General features: G+C 53.1%; 1 protein-coding gene across 4 annotated transcripts in view; it reads right to left on the bottom strand.

The window, feature by feature from the left end:
* Positions 1–19,435, bottom strand: part of MYH7B (myosin heavy chain 7B) — a 28,326-nt gene extending 8,891 nt beyond the window's left edge. The window contains exons 1-23 of one of the 4 annotated variants that reach the window (XM_027646377.1): positions 19,075–19,435; positions 18,236–18,339; positions 16,403–16,546; positions 16,148–16,304; positions 16,019–16,046; positions 14,855–14,951; positions 13,965–13,988; positions 11,864–11,956; positions 11,048–11,111; positions 10,828–10,926; positions 9,740–9,843; positions 8,766–8,904; positions 7,525–7,643; positions 6,593–6,742; positions 6,129–6,299; positions 5,267–5,446; positions 5,048–5,180; positions 4,503–4,579; positions 2,816–2,903; positions 2,251–2,368; positions 1,522–1,645; positions 1,133–1,269; positions 475–730 (exon numbers count right to left, since the gene is read on the bottom strand). In XM_027646377.1, coding sequence (XP_027502178.1) covers positions 475–730; positions 1,133–1,269; positions 1,522–1,645; positions 2,251–2,368; positions 2,816–2,903; positions 4,503–4,579; positions 5,048–5,180; positions 5,267–5,446; positions 6,129–6,299; positions 6,593–6,742; positions 7,525–7,643; positions 8,766–8,904; positions 9,740–9,843; positions 10,828–10,926; positions 11,048–11,111; positions 11,864–11,956; positions 13,965–13,988; positions 14,855–14,951; positions 16,019–16,046; positions 16,148–16,304; positions 16,403–16,546; positions 18,236–18,339; positions 19,075–19,171 — 2,703 coding nt within the window. In that variant the 5' untranslated portion in view covers positions 19,172–19,435. The other 3 variants (XM_027646374.1, XM_027646373.1, XM_027646375.1) reach the window with 3 other exon arrangements.
* Positions 19,436–19,646: the final 211 nt, after the last annotated feature.

A 19,646-nucleotide genomic window follows, 5' to 3' on the forward strand; every position in this document is an offset into this window, starting at 1 on the left:
CAGAGCACACCAGCACGCTCTGAGTCCTGGTGTTCTGGCCCAGAGCTGAAGTTCTCCGTGTGGAATGGGCAGAGCAAGCCCAAGGTGCTCAGGTGTACAAAAAATATAGCCACTACTCATTTTCAAGGTTCAAGGGACAACCATTAACATTGAACTGGGCCAAAAAGCAACTAAATCTTTCCAGAGGAAGGAAACACTGGACTGGCACTTCTTGGCACAGAAATGGCACAGATGAGCCACAGTTTGGTGAGCAAACATTGCCATCCCTCCCTTTCCAGAGTCAGGGGACATCCCTGAGATGGGAAGTTGCTTCCAGTCTGCACACTCTTACATTTCATTCCTGACAGACTGTGGCCACAAGGGAGCCTCAGAACTGCAAGAGGCTGGAGGAGGGATCTACCACACTCTGCTCCTTCTTCTACCCATGGACCCTGCACTGTCTTTGCACTTCCAGAGAGAGGGTGAGGCACTCACTGCCTGAAGCTGGAGAGTCAGGTCGTTCTTCTCCTGGATCATGGAGACCTGCTTCTCTTCCAGCTCCTTCCTCTTAGCCTCAGACTTTTCCAGAGCCTCCTTCAGCTTCTGGAACTCCTCCTTCAGGTTGGACATTTCCTTCTCAGTCTGAGCAGACTTGAGTAAAGGCTTGATTTTGAAGAACAGCTTCATCCAGGACCAGTTTTTGACAGCATTGAAGGCCCGGATGTTCCACTGGATGGTATAGAGGGCTTCCCTGAGGGAATACAAGTACAGCATCATCAGGGGTGTAGATTTCCCATGTCCCATCCTGGCCTCTGCAGGCCTGGACATGGCTCCATTCTCCACCAGCTGGATAAATGGTGGATGAATCATTGTCGGCACACTGGACTGGCCCTGCTGGGATGGGTGGTATGGCCTGGCTTTCAGGTCTCTTCACTCTGCCTCCCTCTGAATCTTCCAGTGGAAACCAGAGGCTCCCCCACCCCAGATCCTCCCTACCAGAGCCATGCCAGACCTCTCCCTCTGTCTGTCTCCATCCCTCAGGACAGGACCTTCACCAACCACTGCTAGACACAGGGAAGCCCTACAGGGCAAACACGTGCAGAAGGAACAAGGAGACACACAAAGCTCTGGCTCTTCCCCCCTCCAATTCTACCTCCTACTGATGATCTTCTGGTACTCCAGGCGCATGAGGAACCCGCGGATCCTGGCCTGCAGCATGGTCAAGATCTTGGCCAGACGCTCATCTCGCATCTCCTCCAGCAAGCCCAGCAAACCAGCCTTGAAAAACACCTGGGGGGAGGAGAGTGGGAATGGAGTCCCCAGCAGAGAGGGCTCAGGAGGAACACGACCTGGGCTGTGTGCAGACACATGGAGCAGGGACTGAGTGCCTGCATGGGCACACACTACATCCTGCTCTGGCTGGAGGTGCACCCACACGTGGCACAGGCACCTGATCTCCTGCCTTGAGTACGTGGGCAATGGGAACGGAGAGAGACAGGAGGGGCAATGTCTCCCTCCCAAGGACCAGCTGCCAGGTCTCACCTTGGTGTGACCAAACTTGTACTGTGCATGGTCCAGTTCCAGGGAGCTCAGCAGCTTCTCCGTGGCTTTCCTGCTGTCCACAAACTTGTCTTCTGGAATGGCTGTTGGATTCAGGATACGGTAACTGCAGGGACAAAGCAGAGGGAGGACATGCAGGAGAACTGCAGCACAGCTCCATCATCATCTCTGAATCCCGGTCATGCCAGTTTCCACCAGAGTCATGTTGCTGCAGCACAGGCTGGAGCAATATATGAACCAGCTGCTCCAGTCCTGGCTCTTCTGCAGAGAAGGCACCAGGGAACCCTGACAGATCACAGTCCCTCAACATCGGGGAGACTGCACGGAGGAGTCACTGGCCTTACCACGCCTTGTCAGGCCCAGGCCAAGCAGCGTGGATGGTGCCAGCTGGGGAATGGCAAGGATCCATCCCCAGGGCAGAGAGAAACCTGAGCCAGGATCAGAGGACCTAAGCCTTGCCACCATCCCCCTGCACAGCCCTGCACTCAGCATCTCAGACATTCATGAGATCTCATCCCCTTTGGCACCAGCCTATCCAGGTCTGGCACCCCAGAGCCAGCAGCAGAGCTATCCCAAACTGTACACGCACTGGGGGTATGTGGGGGTTCAGACCAGCCCTGCACAGGCTGGGGAGCAGATCAGAACCAGGACAAGTCTTGTCTCTCCCCAGAACATGTGTGGGTTGCCAGGTGAGGAAGAAGAGGGTGTTACCGCTGCTTGAAGTCTGCGTAGAGGATCCTGTTGGGGAATCCCTTCCGGCAGATGCGGATGCCCTCGAGGACACCGTTACACCGCAGCTGGTGCAGCACCAGGAAGGAATCCATGGCTCCTGTGGGTGAGAACAGAGCTGGAGCAGGTGCTCAGCCCAAGAAGACAGAGCAAACAGAGCTGCAGCCTGGGCCTGATCTCTGGAAACATCCTGTGGTTTCAACATGGGTGTTGACCCATCCTGCAGGTCCGTGCTGAGCACCAGGGCTGCAGCCTGGGCCTCAGATGGAGGGAGTCACTCTGACAGACTCATCTGTGCCTGCTGTTATATACAAGTGCAAAGCAGCCCAACCATCAAGGCACAGCCAAAACAGGAGCATGGCAAAGCTCCTTCTCCCCAGCAGAGGAGATTGACCTGGGTCACAGAGAGTCAACACTGAGATGGGATCAGGGCTCAGCGGCAGCATGAAAAGGCTTGGGGAGAAGGTGGATGCAAGAATCCCTGCCAGCTCCCACATGTGGGTGTCCCCAGGGGCACTGCCAGGCTGCTGCCTCAGCCCACCCATACCTGGGGTCTTTGTCTCGTTGGGGATGATGCAGCGCACGAAGTGGGGCTGGGTGGAGCGCAGGTTGGTCATCAGCTTGTTCAGATTCTCCTGCAGGGCAGACACGGGGTGAGGTGACAGCTCTGCTCCCCTACAACACTTCTCTCCAGCCCCTTCCCCTCCCAGGCAGGGAGAGAGCAGACCCTGAGAGCCCCTTTTGTCATGAGAAAGGGGGAATTCCCTCCTGCTATCCTGTCAGTGGGACATCCTGTGCCCGGGGCAGGACCACTGCCTCCTACCAGGATGGGAGCCACGGCAGAGGGGACTGGGCTGGCAGACAAGCCAAGTGGCACCTGCAGGTTTTGCTGTGCCAGAGAGGAGCCAGATGCTTCCCAAGTATTTGTAAGTAAAGTTTTGCTGTGGGGGAGAGCCAGGAAGTCAGGATTGAGCATATTCCTGGTACAGATCTCTGCTGGTGACAATCAGCCCTGAGCTCAGCACTCTGCAGTTCCAGTGCTGGGGTCCACAATGGCTGCAATCCTTGGCTCATCAGTAGTTCCCTGCACCTCCACAGTGCTTCACCCCCTACAGCTGTGACAGAGGGCCCTGCCAATCCAGACTGCACCTCCTTTCTCTCCCAGGCAGGGCTCAAGGCATGACATAGCCCTGACTTTGCTTGTGGGAAAAGCACTTGCACCCTTATCTTTCCTTCCCCTGCTCATACAGGCTCAGCCTGTTCAGGACCAGCTCAGGGAAGGGAACACCTTCCCAAGCTCCACATCACCACGGGGCAACTTGTCACCACAGACACCTTTCCCCAAGGTCTGTGACTTGTCCAGGAGAAAAAAAAGTCACACTTCTCCCTGAACAGGGGCTCTGCCTTCTTCAAGCACCCTGCCACAGAATCATGGAATATTTCTAGTTGGAAGGGACCCACAAGGATCATCCAAGTCCAACTCTTGGTCCTGCACAGGACATCCAACAATCCCATGATGTGCCTGAGAGTGTTGTTCAAACACTCCTTGAGCTCTGTCAGCCTTGGTGCTGTGACCCTGTCACCACAAGGCTGTCATGGCAGGACATGGGCCCACAAACCCCTCTGGGCTGTTTTCCAGTTGGTTAAGCTCTGGCTTGGACTAGTAACTCCTATGGTGAGCATGGAATGGGGATGTGTGTTATCCTGAGCTGTAAAACAGCCCAGGCCACCTCCCAGGACAGAGACCTGTAAGATCCTCCTCCATTTTCTTCTGCCCAAAGGTTGTCCTTCCCGCTGGTAAGAGTGAGGAGAGAAGTAGCACAGACTTAAAGTGATGTTCATGTAATACATTATCTAAACATCACTACAAGTCTTAACTGCCGCTCTCTCAAAGGCGAAGGAGCTGCCGAGCAGCGCAAGCATCACGTGGGCAGAAGCAGCACAAGCCCCAGCTCCAAGGGAGCCACCACCTCATGTCCTGCCCTAGGAGCACGGGGACAGGGCTGGGACTCTGCCAGGCACAGGCCCTTTGCTCAGGGATGAGAAGGTGTTGGGAGTTTTTGCCTAGTGGTGGTCCTCGAGTTGCTCTGGGGGTCCTTGAGGAGCTCTGGGGGTCCTTCAGGCCACAGGAGTTCATGTGCAAGATGCCAAGAGTCTTGACAGGGAAGTGGGACTGCCATGGGACCCTCTGAGCATGTTTCCCTCAATGCCTTGGATGAGAGGCTGGCTCTTACCTTGTGCAGCTGTGACACTGTCTGGAAAGAAGCTGCCTTTTTACGTTTCTCCTTGGTCCCCGGCTTGTGAGGCTCCTCTGTTGGGTTGAAATATTGATTACATCAGCAAAACATCTCCTCAGCTTGAAGGACTCAGGAGCACCCCCCAAACACCCCTGAAATGCCCACAGCCCCCACTCTCTGTAAAGCAGAGGTGGTTGTGCCCTGCTGCAGAACAAAGCCAAAGACACCAAAAACATCTCCCACAGAGCCCAGTTCTGGGTGTTGCTCCTCAGCTCCTGCTAACAAGAGACCCCTTCACACACCCCAAAGTCAAGGGGCCACCAGGACGGCCCTACAGCCCCACACCAGCTCAGCCTGGTCCTGACCACACACCTAAAGCCCTTAGGCCAGCACCCACCTATCCAGGCCAGGGAGGTTTTTAGGGATCAATGTGGGCCTTCCCTTTGCCCAGGCTGCACCAACAGCTGGGCATGGGAGTGAAAGGTTTTTCTGCAAAGGGAGGGGGAGACCAAGGTCAAAAAAGGGTTGGGGGTGCTCCTCACCTGAAGCAGAGCCCACGTAGTTCTCATAGAGACAAGCCAGGAGCTTGTTTTGGGATTTCTGGAAGATGGATACCACTGTCTCATTCAGGGGGTCCTTGTTCTTGTCCAGCCACCCAATGATGTTGTAAGGCACCTGTCACAGGAGAGGCAGAGGTGAGGACAGCCCTGTCCCTGCCAGGGGAAGGTGGGAATGCTGTGGAAGAGCTGACAGGGACGTACCACACCCGCATAGTGCACCACCTCAAAGTGGGCCTCGTATTTCCGCTTCTTATCCGGACGGGGCTTCTGGAAGTTGGGAGACTTCCCAATGTGGTTGTCGTAGAGCTTAGATTTGAAGGTCATGTCAGAAGCTTTTGGGAACATGCACTCCTCTTCGAGGATGGACAGGATTCCCATTGGCTGCAGGGAGAAGGGGGTATGAACAGGACTGAGCTCAGCGTTGCCAAGTCCCATCCCAGAACAGGGATGTGCCACTGAGCAAGGTGAGGCAAGGCTGGAGTTGGGAGACCTGAACAAGGGTTCAGATGCAAGACACTGGCCAGGGGCCAAGTTATCACTGGCATATTCCAGGCTGCATCTGACCTCCAGCCAGTCTGAGTGGAACTGGCCAGGCCTGCAAGACACGGGAGCTTGTCCAGCTCCTTTAGATTGTTGGGAAGGGGAGATCCTCCCCAGTATCCTGACAGATTTTCTCCTTTCCCAGTCAAAAAAGCTGTTTCCTCCATGCACGGAGATCTTTTCTACAAGATGCTCTGAATCAAGTAAGAGGCACTGAAAGGCAGTAAGTGGGGAGGGGAAAAAGGGCAGTTCTCTGGAGGAAAAGGCTGTACCAGGTTTTGTGGCTCACCAGTGCACAGGAACATAATTTCCATGGTTTCATAAAGTCAGAATTTCTGTCAAAAAGGTCTCTGTTGGCTGGAGACTCTGAGCTGTAAGTGTGGGGAAAATAAAGTTGGGCACTTGCCACTGACCGGGGAGGGAACAATTTAATTTTGGTAGCAGAGCACCTCTCACTGTTCCAGCCTTTGCAAACAAACCATCTACCAGCAGTACCATTCCTGTGCCCTGAGTCATGTTTTACCTTCTCAATCAGGTCGATGCAGGCCTGCAGGTCCAGGCCAAAGTCAATGAAGACCCATTCGATGCCTTCCTTCTTGTATTCTTCTTGCTCCAGGACAAACATGTGGTGGTTGAAGAACTGTTGCAGTTTCTCATTGGTGAAGTTGATGCACAGCTGCTCAAAGCTGTTGAACTGCAAGAACAAAACAGATTTGAGTCAGAAGGAGGAGCTCCAGCAGTGAAGGGGTTCACCCTTCTGCTCTGTCTGGGTGTGGAGGGTGATCTCTGCCAGGCCCAGCTGCATTGCTGTGAGAGCAGGTAGCCTAGAATCCCTGGAGATGTGCCCACAGCAGTGTTAAATCAGCCCTTGTGAGCTGCCTGTTTGCTCCACAGCTCTTCCCCATCAAGGCCAGCAGTTCCCTGGAGGAGACAGAGCCGCCCCCACAACTTCCCTCCAGACCCTTTGCAGGGGCCTGCAGAACTCACATCAAAGATCTCGAAGCCTGCAATGTCCAGTACTCCGATGAAGAACTGCCTGGCCAGCTTGGTGTCCAGGGTCTTGTTGATCCTTGTCACCAGCCACTTGAACATGCGGTCGTAGGTGGCTTTGGCCAGAGCTCCCACAGCATAGAGCACCTGCAAGGCACAGGGCAGGCCATGAGCTGCTCCCTGCTTTTGTAGGAGCCAGAGGGGGATGGAGAGAGCTCCTCTCAGCCCACAAAGGATGGACAGACTGATCCAGGGAGTTTGTGGTTACAGTATATGCTCCAAAATTAGGTTTCACTTTGCTCACAGGTGTGTTCTTGTGTCCCAGTCTAGTCTTGCTCCCAAGGTCTTAGGATACAAATACAGTCTAAAGTGATATTTTCAGAAGCCTTGTGCCCTGTCAAGAGCCTGCAGCTCACTTTGGATAAGATCCTAAGATCCTCTCGAATTGTATTTAAGGACTGGCTTGCACTATTCAGGCCAGGTTTGGGTTCTGAACTGAGATGTGGCCAGAATCTGGCAAGATATATTTTTGGTACATTTGAATCTCCCACAAGATCAGTTTGGATGAGTGTTTAGATGAGTTTTCTACTTTTCAGGGCTGGACTCTCCACAGGAGTGTGACTGTCTCTGAAGCAGATCCATAGAACCTGGACCTCCTCTGGCTGTGATCCAACCCACATCTCAAAGACAGGGCACTGAACCTCCAGCCATGGTTCATGTGCAAAGCTATCTGCAGCTCTGCCACAATTTTCCCAGCTACTGAAAGCCACTAACTGTGGATACATCTTCTCCTGCTTCTCTGGAGTCTCCTCCTAAACCCGAGGGAGTGAACTGAAGCCCCATTCCCCCTGTGCAGAGCACATCAGGCCTGGCTGCAAGATGAGTCACTCACCAGCATGAGCAGGGAGCCCCTGTCCTGTCCCACTCACCTGCTCCACATTCTGACCTTTGGTCACATACTCATTGCCCACTTTGACACGAGGATGGAGCAGCCCCTTGATGAGGTCAGCTGAGCTGATTCCCATCAGGTAGGCAGCCTTGTCAGCACCTGGAAAGCAGGACAAAGGCATGAGGAGCCAGCAAGGAAGCTCTGGGAAGGGAAAAAAGGAAGCAAAAAAAAAAATGACCAGCTCTTATGATGATCAGTGCTAACTATACGAGTTTTCCCATCTGCTCCAGAGTCTCCTCCAGTGTCTCATCTGATTTCCCATCTTAGATATTGTGTGATGCTTTTAAAATCTGGGCCTCCTTCCTGAGAAGTTAGGGTTTGGATACAATGGCTATAGCATCTTATCAGGTGCTTATCAGATTTTATCTGGAAATTTCTATGCATTTTCCAGTGGAAGCTTGGATTTCCATGCAGAGAATTTGAAGTGGAAGAGAGGTGATTTTCTCGTTTATCATTCAAAGACTCCTAGTAGCAGATTGTAGCTAGAAAATCACCTCTGTAGGGAAACTGCTGCCAGATCAAAATCTTCATTAATTACCAGGCAGTAGCTGAAGCCTGTGTTGACATTCCTCAGGCAAGGAGAACTCTTCCCTCATGAATGTTAGCATGACAAAGTCTGATCCAGGTAGTCATTTCTGCTGGATCCCTGATTAAACCTTCTAGGGAAGTACTGGGGCTCCCCCTTCCCATCCTTCCACATACTGGAAAGTCACCCTCCCTCCAGGTTTGCTCTGCAGCCTGACTATTCCTAGATCTATGATTGGCATTGGATTTTCCTAAGCCATAAACCAGGAAAAATGATAGACAGTGACTGTACCCTGCTCTAACTGCTCTCTGGGAGGCTGTGACCTGAGCAGGCCCTTGCAGTGCTGATTCTGACCTGGCTCATCCTCTGGATGCCCTGCTCTGGAATGTTGTCTAATGAAGTGCAAGGGATGAAAAGCAGGGGAAGACTGAACGAGATGAAACCCAGCTGGGGTGTGACACCCTGTGGTGCTGCTGAGGCAAGTCTGATGCAGATGAGACCACCTAGTGCTTGCAGAAAGACTGCCCTAAATACTCCTGCCCCTTTGTGCACCTATAGCAGGGCCTGGTGTGGGTGCTTGGGATCACAGTCTCTGACCTTCACGGGCCAGGTTAGGGGGAGTTATCCCAGCCTGCCCTTGGGAGAACTTTGCCCAGACTAGGCCAGACAGGTCTGGAGCACAGAGCCCAACTCACTTTCAGTGCCATCAGCCTCTGCCTGCTCTTCTCGCTGCTTCTGCTTGAACTTCATGTTGCCAAAGTGCATGATGGCCCCCACTATTTTATAGGAGCCATATTTCTCATCGTTGCTGAAGCCCAGGATGTCCATGGCGTGCTGAGGAGAGACAAAGCAGCACAGAGAGAACAAAATCACTCTGAGGTGACGATTGGTCCATCATCCCACCATCTCCTAAGGTGCTCTCACTGTCCTGGGGCTCTGGGCAGGATGGGCACCTAACCAAGGAAACCTGTCCATGGGACTTTGAAAGTGAGTCCAGCTCCCACAAGACCCATTTAAAACCAAAAGGATTATCTTAGCATGCAGAAGGAGGTATTCCAAGCTGAAGTCTCAGGAAGACCTTCTCACTCTCTACAACAGGAGGGGGGAGCCAGGTGGGGGTCGGGCTCTGCTCCCAGGGAACAGGGGACAGGACAAGAAATGGCCTCAAGGTGTGCCAGTGGATGTTTAGGTTGGACATCAGGAAGAATTTCTTCACTGAAAGGGTGGTCAGGCATTGGAAGGAGCTGCCCAGGGAGGTGGTGGAGTCCCCATCCCTGGAGGTGTCCAAGGAAGGACTGGATGTGTGCTCTGGGCTGGGGGACAAGGTGGGGATTGGGCACAGGTTGGACTCAATGACCTTGGAGGTCTTTTCCAACTCAATGATTCTATGATTCTACAACCTTCCTGCTCATGGGCACTATGGGAAGTGCTACAAGCCCTTCCTAATGCAGGGAATTACTCTCCCTTCCCTGTCTGGATGAGGCAGTTGATGGAGATCAGGGTCACTCTGCTCTCCCTTGCAGGCTCACAGCAAGTGCAGAGCAACTGCCAATAAACCAGAGGGAACTCCCAGCTAATTTAGAGTGGGGGACACACGAGAAGGCAGGACAGGACCCCAGAGCTGCCCAGAAGGAAGCTGTGCCCTCCCTGGCTCAGGCTGTACACGTACGTCTGTCGCCATGAGCTCCTCGCCGTCATCCAGGTTGTCCACAGTTGTGACACCCTGGGAGCAGAAGTGGTAGTCATAGGGGTTGAGGGAGAGCAGCAGCATATCTGTTGGGGGAAGACATGCAGAGGGTGAGGTCAGTCTGACAGAGAGCTGGGCAGAGAGGCAGCCTTGGCCATGGGTGCAGAGGGAAGGCTTCACCAGCCTCAACTAGAGGGCACCAGCTGGTGGAGGAACAGCCTCTTCCAGCCCAGGCAGGTCCACACATGGGTCCACCTCTCCTCTGATCGCCTCCAGCTTGCTATCTTGGGATATGGCTTGGCTGCAGACTGATTTAGAAGTGGCCACCATGCCCTTGTGACACCAGATAAGATTACTGCTCTGTGCCACTCTCCAGAGCTGCCTAATAAGGTGCTGCTCAGCACCAAGCTCAGGAGCCCACAGCTAAAAGCTGACCACCCCAGGGGGCTGTGCCAGCCTTCCTTCTGCATGGGGAAAGGTTTCCTGAGCACTCTGTGGGATGTGGCCCCTGGAGGGCAGAGCTGCTCGGAGGACACATCCAGGATGGGTCTTCACCAGGGCCCTGAGTGAGCTGTTGCAGCTGTTTCCATGCTCACCTGAAGCAGGTCATCTCACCAGGGAGGTTGAAGGAGCTCAGAGTAGGCTGCAGAACACTTCCCCCACCCCAAAATGAGTAAATCTCCAACCTGCACATGCTGGTTGAGGTCAGTGCTGTACCCACCACATGACAAGGCCTTTGTGCAAGGCAGCTTTGCCAAGTGCACTCCCACCCTGCAGATAGACCCTGAGTGACCTCTGCTCCTAGACAGTGGCAGAAAGGGCTTTAGTCTGGCTTCTCAGCCTGTGGGGATAAAGGAAACTGGACTGGATGACCTCTTGAAATCCCTTCCACCCTGAATTATCCACCAATCCTATGATCCTGCACAGCTACAAAGCATTGGAGGGCAGTACCTGCATGGTGAGCTGGATTTGCTCATTCCTGTGAACCTCAAAGCTGACAGCAGAGCTGTCTGTGGCTATTTTCAGGCCATCATGCTGTAAGGGCTGTGCTGCATCTTTGGCTGCCTTACCTTGTAGCTCTGGTTTCTTCCCAGAGAGGATCTGGTAGTAGATGTGGTAGCTTCGCTCTTTGGGCTGCTGGAAAATCACTCTGGATTTTTCCAGAAGATCTAGAATGAAATAGGGCAGAGGGGTTAGAGGAGGGCTGCTTCTTTCCCAGAGCTGTCCCAGCACCAGCACAAAGAGTGGGATGGATTCCCTCCCCCCTGCAGCTGGCACATGGCTACTCACAGATGTCAATGTCTGCCGAGGCCAACTTCCCGGAGGGACCAAAGTGGATCCGGATGAACTTGCCCTGAAAACACGTGCAGGAGGTAAGTTCTGGGCTTGGCTACACAGATATGATTCTGAACACCCCCTAGAAACTGAATTAACATCCCACTTCTTGGGCTTCTGCTGACCAGGCAAGTTTCTGAGCTCTATGAGCCGTAGAGGGGTGAAGTTCCCTGGTTTGTAACATGCAGAGAGGCTCAGACAGCATTGCCCAGGGCTTTAAATACCAGGCTGGCAGAAATTTCACTGAGAGCAGATAAATCCCTGTGCTTAGGCCTGTTCTTAACCCTAAGCACTCCCGTGGGGTGGTGTGATACTGAGGCTGCCCACAGCCCCCTGCTCTGTGCTGTGCTGAGGGTCTCCCCCAGCAGTGCCTCCTTCCCCTGCAGGGCACAGGAGCTCTGCAACCCAGAGCAGAGCCAGGCTGGGCTTAGCAAGAACAGTGGTGCTTCCCAGAAGGAACACACTTGTCTGTCCCAGCCCCAGCAATCCAGGCTGTGCTTAGTGTCCCTCTACTCTGATCCTGGAAGGGACATCTCTCCAGGATCTTCCACTGACTCACAGGCTGTGGCACCAGGGCCATTCGTGCTGGCCGCTATTTGCTGCACTGATGTAACCAGGAAAACTTGGCCCTGGCACTCCAATCCCACCAGGAAGCAGGTCCAGCTCCCTGCTGAGTGCCTTGGGCTCACACTGTACAAACCCACAATACCACTAGCCACACATCCAGCCTACAGAGACATTCCCAGCTCCCTGTCCTGCTGAGGCACTCACGAAACGCGAGGAGTTGTCATTCCTTATGGTTTTGGCGTTGCCAAAAGCTTCCATAGCTGGGTTAGCCTCGATGATTTGGTCCTCGAGGGTGCCCTGTAAAAAAAAAAACAAAACCAAAAGATGTGTCAGCTCCACTGAGCCAGAGGGGATCTGTAATCAAAACACAGAGCAGAGGGAGTGGCTCCTTGCTACCCTCATTAGGTGTTTTTGAAAACCTGCTGCTCCTGAGGCACCTCCCTATCTCAGGAGGCAATGGGGCTGTTCTGGGAGTTACATCCATGATAGGTCTACACCAGGGCCCTGAGTGAGCTGTTGCAGCTGTTTCCATGCCCACCTGAAACAGGTCATCTCACCAGGGAGGCTGAAGGAGCTCAGAGTAGGCTGCAGGACACTTCCCCTACCCCAAAGTGAGTAAATCTCCAGCCTGCACATGCTGAGTTTAGGGGTCAGCAGAACTGGGGTTTGCAGCAGTGCTCTCTGTGGGCTTCTCCTTGCCTGAACTGGTCCCCCTGGAGACCCAGGCTACTGTGCCCTCTGCACACAGCAGCCCTCAGCCCCTTTCTTTGGAGCTTCAATATGCAAACCAAGAGCAAGCACACAATGTCACCAGAACAGTCTGAGTCATTTCAGGCTCTCTGACTCTGCCAGGCAATTCCTCTTCCACCAAACCAAAGTTTTGGACAATTCAAATCACAGCACGTTGCAAAAGAAGAGATCTAAAAAACAGGCTGGATCAACAACTCTTTATATTGACAACTTGCACAGCAGGATCCTGGTGTGATGGGAACACACCACAGGTCCCAGCTGGTGTGACCTGCTGGACACACTGGAGCTCTCCTGAGCAAACCCAGAGATTAATCTTCCCCTAACTTTGTTTTTCCATTGATGTTTCACGTGCCCAGTTCAAAGGTAAAGAGGCAGCAAATGCCTAATGCAGGTAAAGCAGGAAAAGAATTTGAGGAGAGAAGCAAGAGACTGGTGCCAATCACAGGAAGGACAGTGGGGTTTGACAACAGCAATAGCCTGGTGGCACAGGGACCTGCAGGATTTTTCATGAGAGCTTTGGCCCATTCTCTGACAAATTACAGTTCACAGGGCTTTCCTTAGGAGAGGAGCACCAGCTCTGGGCTCTGTCCACCCTCCCTTTCCAATGCTGGACCCAGCACTGCTCCACCTCTGCAGCTCCAGGGATGGGAGGGGCAAAAGGGAGAGGGAGCAGCTCTGAATCGCTGTTATCAACAAACTGTATCTTGTTACCTGGATATCCTGAGATCTGCTATCTTTAAATTCAGCCTGACCTAAAATTGCCTGGACTGTGAGATTCAATGGGGGCAGCCCCAGGACCCGCAGATTCAGCCCCCATTCAGATGTCTCACCCTAAGTTTGCCCCAGTGCTCTGAGACCCATGTGGTAATGAACACCCCCCAACAAAGGGTGTGTATCAGCTAAAGGCTCAGAGAAAACAAGGCCTGAGGATGTTTGACTGGGCTGCTGGAAGGGCTGAGCCCTTGGGGTGCTGGGAGCACCAGGGACTGAACCTTTGCTGGGTTTCCTTGGAGCTGAGCAAGCACCTCAACAATGTACCCCAGAGAAGGACATCAGCTGCAGCGTGGTGGGCTGAGCCAGTTCAGGGCTTTGCAGGACGTGGCATGTCCAGGCATCACCAGGGCACTGCTCTGCAGCCAGAGCAAAGAGGGTCTTCTCCTGCCCCTCAGCACCACCAACCTCAGCTGGACTTCGAGGCTGGGAGACACACTAATGTCTGCAGGGAGTGGAGGCTTCACCTCATTTTTAGAGGAGGCCACATCATTAACCCCCAGACAAACACTGTGCTGGTTAGAAACAACTGTTCCAAGAGTAATGGTGCCTTGGAGGAGAGGCTGGAGTCAGGAAGACAGAAAGTCACTGAGAGGTGAAACATCAAAGCTTCCAGCTATGGGAAGGTGGGTGATACAAAGCCAACTGGAGAACTAAACACTGCCCTGCTGCTGGGGCAGCCCTTGGACCCAGACCTAAGGCAGAGGCCCCACACATCACCCCATCACAGATCTGTAGTGCAGCAGAACTCTGTCCTCAGCATTAAAGAGTCCACAACACTTACCCCAGTTTTAGTGGCAAGAGCTGCCTAGAGAAAGGAAAGAAAATTGTCTTTAGAAATCCAAGAAAGCCAGGCAAGAGCCACAAGAAGCATGGTCAGAAAAGCAGGGCATGACCATTTAGTGCCAAAAGAAGTCCAAGAAAAAAAAACCAAAAAACAGGAGGATTAAACTTTGTAAGAAATGCCAAAAAGTTGTTAAATAGATTAGCTTGAGAAAATAAAGAAATGCATCAAAAAGCAAGAATAGTTAAATCCAAACCCAAAGAAGAGGAAATAAAACAATGCTGAAGTATTGCTTGTTTGATACCTAAAGCAGCCAGTTTGCTTCCAAGAGGGAAAAGCAGGCTGGAGCCTCAATGTATCCAGAAGAAATAAGCAATTGCAAGGGCAGCTCAAAAATAACCAGCACCAAAGAAATGCAAGAATCAAAACAAGAGCAAGAAAAGCACAAGGTAGAAAAGGGTCAAAATGAACAAGAGGGGGAAAAAAAAGGAGAAAAGGCTGAAAAGCAAGGCTTAAAAGAGGCAAGGTGGGAAATGGAAGGTTTATTCCATCCTTTTAATGCTCCTTAAGAAGATTGGTGGGGTGTTGAAGGAGGAAGAGAAAAGAATGTCTAAAGTGCCTCTTCCAGACTGCACAGATTGAGCAGCCACATAAAAAAAAAAAAAATCCATTTCCCCTTGAGCAGAATAATTTCAAGCCTTGCTTGTTCAAAAGTCAGGGAAAAGCCAAGCCCTGGGTGGGTCAGACCAAAACACACTTCCAACTGCAAAAAGTCGGGGGAAGAAACAGTAAAAAGAAGAAAGGAGGAGGGGAGGGAAAAAAAAAAAAGAAAAAAAAAAGAAAAGAAAAGGAAGAAAACAGCAAGAACTTGTTTCAAAAGAGGGTCTTACTAATTTCTTGCCCGGTGTGTCGCCCAAGGCTGCGACAATGGCAAAGTACTGAATGACCCGCTTGGTGTTTACAGTCTTACCAGCACCAGATTCTCCGCTTAGAGCAACAGAAATACACAGATCAAGGGCATGAGGCAAAGAACAGGCACAACTCACACAGACACCCTGCCACCTGCACCCACGCACCGAGGAGGGACAAGCCAAGGGTCGGAGGGACAGGGAGGCTGGAGCTGTGGATCCCTCCAGCCTGGGAGTGTGCTTGTCTTCGGGGATTGCCTTTGGAGAGGAACTCAGCTCCATCTCCCCGTGTCCTCTTGGCTGTGCCCGACTCCTTGGCGGTGCCGCGGGGGCTCAGCTGCCCTCCTCAGACATGGCAGGAGGTGCTGGCGCCCACCAAGGCTGCACAGCCCTCGCCCCGGGGCTTCAGCTGTCTGGGATCAGCCAGGAACCGGCCTCGCTGGTGGTTTCAGCACGCCCTGCTTTGTTGGGGTGTCTTGGAGATGGCAGGGCCATCGTGCCGGGTGGCTCCTGCCCGGGCGAGTGCGGGCGCCGCCGTGCCCAGCGTGGGGTGTGGGTGGCCAGCAGGCCCTGCTGAGCTCATCCCTATAGTTAGCTGCTCTCCCATTGTAATCCCAGATCACAAAGAGCCGGGGGGAGCGGGCAGCGGAGCCGCCACCGGACACGCGCCAAGCATCTCTCCACAGCCCCTGCCTTTCCTAATTAGGCCATGGCCGAGGCTAAAAATGTCCGTGGCTCCTGGCAGCGGCGAAGGGTCCTTTAGAGTCCTTTATATAGCCCTTATCTATATGTCACTTGAAATCAACCTGGCCTACACCCTCCCACGTCACCCTCCTCCCCCTCTGCCGCCCCTCTGGCCGCCATCTCCCTGCGGCCTTGGCCTCCATCTCTCCTTTCCCGTCGCTCCCGGGAGGATGTTGGCAGCCCCACGGCAGCTCCCGCAGCTGTCGGGGTGCGGGGGAGCCTTCCCGCCCGGCTTTGTCACCTGGCACGGCGGCAGCCTGGGCGGGAAGGGTGACAGCTGCCAGGGTGGGTGGGGGGGACACGGCCTGGGGGGGGCCCTACCGGGCACAGGGTGCCCATGCAGGGCTCCCCTGGCAGCGCAGCACAGCACAGGGGGTCTCACTGCTCACGCCGGGCACTTACGTGATGAGCATGGACTGGTTCTCGCGGTCTGGAAGAGAGGAGCCGGCGTTAGGGCAGCGCTGCCCGCCTCACCCCTGCCCCGGGGGGCACAGAGTCCCCCGGGATGGGGGTCCCCAGGGCAGGGCTTACTGCGCAGCATGTCGTTGTAGGCGTTGTCAGCGATGGAGTAGATGTGCGGGGGGGCCTCCGTGCGCCGCTTGCCCTTGTAGGCGGCCACCACGGGCGCCGTGTAGACGGGCAGCCACTTGTAGGGGTTGATGGTGACACAGAAGAGCCCCGAGTAGGTCTGCAGGGGGGAAAATGGGCGGGTGAGGGATGGGGGTGTCCCAGCACCCTTTCACCTCCCCAGCCCACAGGGTGACCCCCCGGGTGCTGTGGCCTTACGTAGATCATCCAGTGGGAGTAGCGGCGCTTCAGGTTGTGGAGCACGGAGGCCTCGTTGAGGTGTGTCAGCATGGCCATGTCCTCAATCATGTCGAACTTGGGGGGGTTCATGGGCTGCACCTCATCCTCCTTCACCACCCGCGTCTGTCAGAGGAGGGGGGACACATCAGATGGACCCCAGACTCCCCCCAAACACCCCCTATCCCAAAGCCTGACGGGTTGGTGGACATCCTGATAGTCCCATGTTGGGGACAGCCCTGGCCCCATGCCTGCTGTCACCCTCATTTTGGGGTGACAGGGCTAGGGGAGTCCCACCAGCATCCAGACACAAAGCCCAGCTGGGATAAGCAAGCCCCAGACTTGCCCCCTGCTCCAGGAGATGGGCCATGGTGGAGCCTGACAGAAGGAGTCCAAGCCAAGGAGTACCAGTATGTCCCCCCACAATGTGTTTGACACCCATCCCAGGCTCTTCTTCACAGCCTAAAAGCCTGTGGCAGCACAGTCCCTGTGCAAACAGCTGAAGCCTGTACCCCTTCACTTAAAACTGGATTTATTTAATCCCATGAAGCCAAGCACGGGGAAACTATCGCGTTACGTATCTGGCCTGGATGGGACAAGCTGGATTTAGCAATTGGTCTTGTTAATAAAGATGAAATTAAACCTTTCAGAGGCTTTTTTAATGGGTGAAGATGAAGTGCGTGGTGTTGAAGGTGTTAGGTGTTAAAAGCAGGAGTGTAGACAGAAGGATAAGGGTGAGTTTACGTCTCTCTTGAATCAATTTCTGCTGGAAACACTGACCCAGGGAAAGCTGATATAGTTTCTGATTTTGTAAATCCGTGACAAATTGTTAAAAAAGACAGTTTCGAGAGGGAACAGCTAAAAAGATTTGGAAACTGCTTTGCTCTCAGAAGCTGAAGGCGTTCTCAACAGCAGAACAAACTTTTAAAATTTATACCCCCTCCCCAATAAACTGGGACAAATCTCTTGTTTTCCCAGTGTCAGACAAAAATATTTCCAAGCCTAAACACTTTTCAGAGATGATTGTTTATATTTCTTTTAAATTTGGCAGACATGAGCACTTCTCAGCGCCATTCTGTCTAGCAGAGAGATAGAAATACTAAAATCTACTATTTGCTGCCTGGTCAGGTCCTTGTTCTTTTTCCCAGTTTCACACCAGGGCAAGTCTCAGCTCTGCAATGAAGTTGCAGGGCCATGAGACTCCCACAGCCAAGAAAGGAATATTAATTAAGCTCATTTGCAGCTAATTGCGCTGGATATTATCTTGACAAATACCAGCTGGTCCTTGTTTGCTTTGCCTCCCTCCTGCTGCTGGAAAGCTGAAGCCTCACCACCAGACAGCCTGTCCAACCCCTGTGCCCAGCGCCTGTTCTCCTGCTGCAAATCCAGGCTAAAACCAGCAGGAATTGGCCAATCGGCCCCTTACCTCTTGTTTCAGCCTTCGGGATGAGCCGGGCAGCGGTTCAGCATCACACAGGGCTGTGATGGAGCCGGCGCTGCCTCTGGGCAGCCCGTCCTTGTCCATCCAGAGGCTGCGCGGGGCCAGCCCGACTGTCCCCTCGCTCTGCCTGTCTCGATAACCCGCGTTTGACAGCAAACACTCGATGGGGGGATGCTGAACCGCGGCCACTCTTGGCAACTAAGTGGCCTACGTGTCCTGACAGTGCTGTGTGTGTCCCCCCGGGGCATGACCGATCAGCGAGCGGGGCAGGGTTATCAGCCAGAGCTCCTCATTTCGGACGTGATCTTGTCACACGTATCCCCCCCTCCGCACACACTTGCTGTCCCTTGGAAAAGGAAAGGTATTTTGCTTACTTCCTTATCTTTGGTTTCCACAGTGACTTTGCCACCAGAGCTTTCTTTGATTTCCACTTCTATATAGGCTTCTTTCTCATCTGGGATCCAAGCTCGCTTCTTTCCTGGAGGAAAGGAAAGGGAAAGGGAAAAGAAAGGGAAAAGGAAAGGAAAGGGAAAAGGAAAGGAAAAAGGAAAGAAAAGGAGACATAAAACAGGTTGAAATGTAGGAAACCATTTGAAATTGTCAGCTGAAAGCCACATAAATACAGTCTGATAACATGGAAGGACAGTGATTATTCCTTCCTATGTTTTTGGTCATAGGAGCTAGGATTATTTCACCTTCTTCATATTTTTAAGCTGTTTACTCAGCTGGGGTTGAATTCTAGCCTGAAATCTTCTGCTTCATGTGTGCCTGCACTCAAACCATCATAAAAAAGGACAGTAGGAGCAAGCAACACACTCCCTTTTTGCCCAGGTGAGAGAAGCAAAGTTGGGCCCTGGAGCCCAGGCACGGAAAACCAAGGAAAAGCAGGGTGGCTGGGGCAGAGAGGACACCTCCCAAATGAAATGGAGCTGGAGAAGGCTTTGACACAAATCCCTCATCCCTGCTGCTGCCCCTCAGTGTCAGGGAAGATGAAGGGCCACCTCCACCCTCACCTCAGCAAACAAGGGGAAAGTCAAAAACCTGCTTTTCCCACTTTTGAGGGAATTCTCCCTCTCAGATGCTGGGGGAAGCCTGGAGTCCCTGCTTGAAGAGCAGCACTGGAAAAGGGACAGGGATGGATTCCCAGGAGAGCTCCAAGGGGCTGGCTCAGGGCACTCACACAGGGCTGTGCTGAGCTGCTTTGGGCTCTTACCATCGAAGGGGATTGTCTGGAGCTTCAGCTGCTCCGTGTAGCTTTTCCGGAGGTACGGAGCAGCCTCCCCAAACTCACTCATGTCCAGCATAGACATCTTGTCTGGCTGGAGAAACACTTGGCAGCACTGAAGGAAGAGTGAAAGACACCTGGATACTGAAAGGAGGGAAGGGACAAAGGGTCAGTGCATGGGCAAGCACACATTGGTGGGTTGAGAACCAAGAGCAACATGCTTTTAATTTTAGAGAGTGAGAGAAGACAGCAACAACAATACTAGCTAATAAAAATTATAACAACCAGACAATTCCAGAACACTTTCCCTTCTGCTGCTATCAACCCTGCACTGGAAGCCCCAGCTGGGTGAGCTGGCATTGCTTTGGTGTCAAAATCCACATTTGCACTCTAGGTGAGATTGTCAACGACACCCATTTTCTTGATAAACTCAGCTAAAATCCATCCCAGCTCCTGTCGGAGCCCTGGTGTCCTGCACAAACCCTCTGCAACGACCCAGGTCTGTTCTGCAGAGCAATGTTGCAGGAGGATAAAAGCCAGGCTGGATGTATTATCCCTGG

The sequence above is a fragment of the Corapipo altera genome, unplaced genomic scaffold (assembly GCF_003945725.1).
Source record: "Corapipo altera isolate COAL_440 unplaced genomic scaffold, ASM394572v1 64, whole genome shotgun sequence".
Taxonomy (NCBI): domain Eukaryota; kingdom Metazoa; phylum Chordata; class Aves; order Passeriformes; family Pipridae; genus Corapipo; species Corapipo altera.